The sequence below is a fragment of the Phalaenopsis equestris genome, unplaced genomic scaffold (genome assembly GCF_001263595.1).
Source record: "Phalaenopsis equestris unplaced genomic scaffold, ASM126359v1 Scaffold000301, whole genome shotgun sequence".
NCBI lineage: Eukaryota > Viridiplantae > Streptophyta > Magnoliopsida > Asparagales > Orchidaceae > Phalaenopsis > Phalaenopsis equestris.
This window is the reverse complement of record NW_018164743.1, coordinates 1,048,613-1,054,614: the sequence shown is the minus strand read 5'-3', so window position 1 is coordinate 1,054,614 and position 6,002 is coordinate 1,048,613. Positions and strand designations below refer to the sequence as shown.

At 34.6% G+C, this 6,002-nt stretch overlaps 1 protein-coding gene across 1 annotated transcript; it reads left to right on the top strand.

Moving 5' to 3' along the window:
• The first annotated feature begins 2,974 nt into the window (after window positions 1-2,974).
• LOC110025535 (heavy metal-associated isoprenylated plant protein 26-like) lies at window positions 2,975-4,188 on the top strand. The gene is made up of 2 exons (XM_020726079.1): window positions 2,975-3,061; window positions 3,777-4,188. Exons 1-2 carry the CDS (start codon window positions 2,978-2,980, stop codon window positions 4,161-4,163), a joined length of 471 nt encoding a protein of 156 aa, XP_020581738.1. The 5' UTR covers window positions 2,975-2,977; the 3' UTR covers window positions 4,164-4,188.
• The last annotated feature ends 1,814 nt before the right edge of the window (window positions 4,189-6,002 follow it).

The window sequence follows — 6,002 nt, the reverse complement described above, 5'->3', positions numbered from 1 at the left end:
ACTAATCACATTGTCACATGAGGTGTTATGATTTAAATTTAGACATAAATATATATAGTATATTATTATATAAATAATATATGTAATATATTGTTATATAAAAAGTTATATAATTTTTTTTTCGAGCCATTTCGAGCCAAACACAAGCGAACAAACTGTTGTTTGTGTACATTTCGAGCTTAGAAATTTGTTTGTGTTCGGTTCGTTAAGTTCGTTAGGCTTAACGAACGAGTCGAACACGAGCTGCTTAACGAGCCGAACACGAGCTGATTACGAACAGCGAGCCAAATTGGCAGCCCTACATTAGAATGAGCATTAGAAATATTTCTAACTTTATTAGCTATACAAGATGAGGCTAAATCAAAGCAAATATTAGAGACATTGTTAACAACCATACCACCGCGTTTGGAAGAGGTATTATTAGCATCATTAGTTTTAAAAATCTCATTATTAACATTTAACCCATGAAGAAACAATATTAGAGGGAATCATATAATGTAAAACAATGTTATTAACATCCTTAGAATGCTTAGCTAAAACTACAATAGGTTGTAATGGAGAAGAGGCCTCATTATTAACTAAAGTTGCAACATAGGATTAGGATCCACCCAAGATTCAATGCCATTAGATTGAACCACAACAAGAACATTAAGATCAAGAAGAGAGATAAAGGTATTTAAAATAGGTTGAATGTTTCTAGGTCCGTGAGTAGACCGAAAAGTATTAACCGATTTACTACGATTTCTATGGTTTCTAGTTGTAAATTCATATTCAATTCTATTATTTAATGTGAGTGATTTTGGATTAAATTTTTAAAAGGTGAATATCAATTAAGATGTAACTTAAAAATTTTAATGAAATTTTATTGAATTTGTAGGTTGTATAATACTCATCTAAGTAATAATCATTTCATTTGAAGAAGAAGAAGAAGATAAATGGAAGATATCTCTTATTTAAGTGCATATGATTAGAAAATGATAATGATCAAAATATCCTAGTTTTGCCATTTTGAATATTCTAATTTATTTAGTTAATAGAAAAAGTCAATTTACCCTAACCTAAAACTCATTAGTTAATGTTAAAGAAGGAAATCTCATAAGCTTGTTATGTAAAATTGCTATGATGGTAAAATTTAAGTGGTATTTCACTAATATGGGATCTATTAGACTCGAACTCGATTTGAAAATTTCATATTCATGTTGACCATATTAAAAATTCTTATATGTTTTTTTTATTTTATTTTGAGGTGGTGGAAATTCTAAGATTGACTCGCTAAGTCTAAAATGGATAAAAGTTCGAACGGTTAAATCAAAATTAACTTGACAGTGACTCAAAGTTGACCGAAATTTGACACCATTTTGCATATATTAAATGTATTATGTAGGTAAAAAGAAAGTAAAATAAAACAATTTTTAGTTTCTTTTTATTTACTTTCATGAAAAATTATCCTTTTAAAAAGCTTGCATAAACTTTATTGGTGTACATCCACAAATGGTCTACATTAATCTTGAGACAACATAACAAACCAGATTAAAACGATGATGATTCTATTAATGAAAAGATATAAGACCTCGTAAATCCAATCGCCTATAAACGATCAGCGACTGATGGCCAATCGACCCAAGAGCTAATGACCTACCAAATGATTGCTGGTCAACTGAAGGCCAGCCTAGCGACTAAAAGGTCTCCCTGAAAAATAAGAGATTAGAATCCATATCAACACTCAAACAAAGGCTCTATCAACAGTTCCCCCCAAAGTTATCTCGACATCACCACAGAAACAATAATCATGCAGGTTGATCGACCACCTCACTCAGAGCCTACTGACTTCCCGGAGCGAAGGACAGATGATGTCCAGACCAGAAGCTGACCAACTTTCCAGAGCGAAGACCAACAAACATCCATAAGAAAAGGTGTCAAAATTAGTTATAATTACGAAAAGGGGTAGCACGCTAAAAGACAACAATATCCTATAGCACTCTTATTAAAATAAGGGTAATCATGTAATTTTACATATTTGGTCTTCTATCTCCTATAAATGGGGGGTTCTAAACATGTATTAGGGGTTTTTGGCCTCTCTAGACCTTTTAGTTCTTTTTAGATCCACCTTTAGGGAGAACTCTCTCACATTCTCTCTTATAAACCCTACTTTCCATATATAAAATCGGTCATTGACCGAAAATACTCAATTTAGCCCTTACAGAAAGTCTGTGTTGTTCTTTTCGTTTTTCTTCCTCTCTCTCTTCTTCCCTCCTCTTTGGCCCCTACCACCGGTCCCTGGACATGACTCATATGACAAATTTGTATCCAACAATTGACATTAAATATTTTTAAGTATTTGTATGAGTATTTGAGATCACATGATTTTTTAGTATATTGAAATTTGTTATCCATCTCGAATTAGTTCAAAGTATAGATAATCAATTAGCTTTACTTATATGGACTCTGATTTTCTTAATTTAAAATTTAATTATTTTTTAATAAGGGCTTGGATATGGATGCACATGATAATTTATTAAAAAATGGTCTAATATTTTAATTAATTAATTAATAATCACTAAATTACTATTTTTTCCAATGACTCCAAACATATCTGCAGCCGAATCCCACCACGTCAGCTACTAACTATATTACTCAGAACATAACCGTCCGACACGTTAACCTCTCGGCCTTTCCAAACTCCACTCAACAGCGCACCCCACCTCCCTTCATCGAGTAACAAACCGCCATCTGTCATATATAACACGTGGCCTCACATTATGAAAGGTAAATTCTCTGGAGTGAAAAAAAGAGTGCAGTTTTTTGTAACAGCAATTTAGGAAATGTAGGCCTCACATTCGCTTCCACGTGGAAGCCGCCACCACGCGTCGAACAGTAAATTTCCACGTGGCCCTTCCCGAATCGGCTGAGCATGAAATGTATATCTATATATATATAAGCGTATAATTAAAGGTCAAATTACTTAAGACTCACAATAATGGGTGTGCTAACTTATGTCTCCGAACTCTACTCTGATTTGGCTGATAACTTCAATGCTAAGAAGAAAAAGAAGAGCTTTCAGGTAATATATAGTTCATACACGCATACATATATATATATACCCTTCATTTGTTCTCAAATTATATTATTAAATTATGATTTTTTTCATTATAATCACATATATTATGATATTTTAGGATTTATTATCATTATTATTATTTGTTCTTGTCTAGTATTGATGATTTTAAATGAGTTTTGATGATCTTTTATCTTTTAATTTTGATATATAATTGAAAAACTTTACCTCGGGTTATGTTAGTGTGTGTGTTTGTGTGTGTGTACTCGCACGCGAAAAGCCTCGCTCGTTGGTGCGGCCTCTGGCATAAGTCTCTCGGGTCGAGGGTCTGAATCCCGTGACGCGGGCTCTTCGAATCAGAATCAAGCATACCAGATTTTCAACCCATATGGGGAATCGATATTTGGTGCCCACTAGACAAAATATCGATTTCACCTTTATACATATATATCTTGCATTAATACAAAATTAACCAAATGGGAGAAATATGGGCATTTTGATACATAACTCTTATGTATTCTCATAAATTTTACTGTTTTACATTTATAATACACCGATCTTTCATATCCCATGAAAGAAGATCACTATATGCTAATTTTTATATGTCAAAATTGAAATTAAGTTGTTAGATATGCGAATACATAAGAATTAAGTGATATTTATGTAAATCATCTATGATGATATATTGTTAATCATATTTCTCTTTTATTTCATTATTTAGACGGTGGAGATAAAAATAAGAATAGATTGCGAGGGGTGCGAGAGGAGGGCCCGTCACTCCGTGGAAGGAATGAAGGGCGTGACCAAGGTGGAACTTGAAGCGAAGGAGAACAAGTTGACCGTTTCGGGCTACGTTGACCCCAAGAAAGTCCTCAAGAGGGTGAGGCGAAAAACGGGGAAGAACGCGGTGATGTGGCCGTACATAAAGCACGACTTGGTGTACCATCCGTACATCGCCGGAGCATACGACAAGAAGGCGCCGCCGGGATATGTTCGTGACGTCAGCAACGACCCTAACCTCGGAAACCTCGCACGTGCTTCCTCGGTTGAGGAGAGGTATGCGACCGCCTTTAGTGAGGAGAATCCTAATGCGTGTGCAATCATGTGAATTTGATGGGGGTTTTTTTTTTTATGAAATTAATGATGTACTCTTTTTTTTTATTTTTGTGAAGTTGTAAAGTTTTTGACTTTTTGTAGGTATGGTAAGAGGAGATGTTTGGTTTGATGTTGTTTAATCATAAACTTAAATTTGATTATCTGAATGACAGAGCTCATGACTTAATTGAGATAATGGTTGAAATTGTGCCCCCTTAGCAAAGAAGATAGAGGATGATGGTTATTGCTCTACTTTTAGTGCATATCTAATATCAACCTCTATGCAAATTCATGCGGATTTGTTTGTTGAGTTGCTTTTTTTATCTTTCGATCGATTTTTGATGGATCACAACCGCAAGTGTCTTGGTCAAATAAGTATTCTGACGACCTAATGTTAGTAATAAATATACTAAAGGCGGTTTTTACAACAGGTGAGTCGATTGGTCTCATTGTATGCCGGTTTACAGCTTATCGAGAAACCAATAGATGTGTATGTCGAATGGAAGTCTGTCGAAAAACTATACCTGAAAAAATAGAACCCTTCACTCATTTGAATTTTATGTATTTGCAATCGTATCGTAGAGCATGAAATGACTAATAAGGATCTGTTGGGGCAGCTGCAGCTTATTAAAAAGTAGCTGTGAAGCTGCTAAAAAATGATTTAATGTTCAAAAAGCTGCGGTGGCTATTATAGTTAAACCACAGCTAGAAAGCGACCACCGCACCTAGCTAGTATGACCAGTAAGAAAATGCAGATTTCAGCAAAAATATTTTGAAAAAAAAAAACTGTCAAAATGCAATTACCCAACCAAACAAAACTGTGATTCATTGTCACATTATCACCGCACCGCCGCCCCAAATGGACTCGTAAAACTCATATGATTTTAGAATAATGTAGAACCATGTAAAGATAACCATAAATAAAAAATAAAGATAAATCATAATGTAATAAGTCAAAATAAAAGAAATATTTAGTATGTATTACATAACGATATAGGTTCTCTCGAAAAAATGACATCAATGATATAAAAAATGAATCCATACATCTGCTCCTCATTATAATCCTCTTCCTTCTTGTGGACCACCTCCATCGACCTCTTCCATCACTGACATGGCTCACTTTGCATCTCATCAAACCTACCCTCCATCATCGCCTTAGTCTCAGCAAGCTGAATGATGATTCAAATTTCTATGTCCTCACTGAATGTCGTGACATGACTGCGAATTTCATTATCAACAGACGTGGAGCTCTCATTAGAGGAGTGTCTTGTGTTGTATGCGAGTACCTATGAACCCAAATATTATATCATTACCTTCTTCTTTCCATAATGGCTTTTCTTCAGATTTCAAAAGCTGAGAGGTCAAATTGGCCACTATAGGGTGGAGCTCCTTTTGAGCTCCGAGTTTAAACAACCTTTAGATGTAAGTAGTCCTCCTGCACAAAATTATAATTTGTACTTAGCGATAAAATAAAATTTTAAAATAATTACAATCATATAAAAAATATTATGCTACTTTCATGGGCTTTCTGAGATATGCTGTCGACGCATTGCTGATTTGATTGATGCTAATGTGTACAACCATATAACTCAGAGTTGGTGGGCTCTTGTTCAAGCTATTGAGTCTGGTATCATACAAAAAAAGTTAATAAACAATAGTTATACATGAAAACTTAATGCACATAGTAATGCATATCATCCTCCATTAGCTTGTGCTCACTATGTGGGAGCGTGCCTCTAATTATAAGGAGGTGTCTATGCCTCCACATTGTGAAGTCCAATTTTTCTTTGGTTGTTTCTTCTTGTTCCTTCTTGTTGATATAGTTAGGAGAGGCCCAAGCTCTGCACAATTG

What these genes read in the sequence shown, in the direction of transcription:
- LOC110025535 (XM_020726079.1), top strand. Translation starts at nt 2,978, where the DNA reads ATGGGTGTGCTAACTTATGTCTCCGAACTCTACTCTGATTTGGCTGAT. An exon ending in AGAAAAAGAAGAGCTTTCAG is followed by an intron (nt 3,062 to 3,776) that starts GTAATATATAGT and finishes TTCATTATTTAG; the next exon opens with ACGGTGGAGATAAAAATAAG.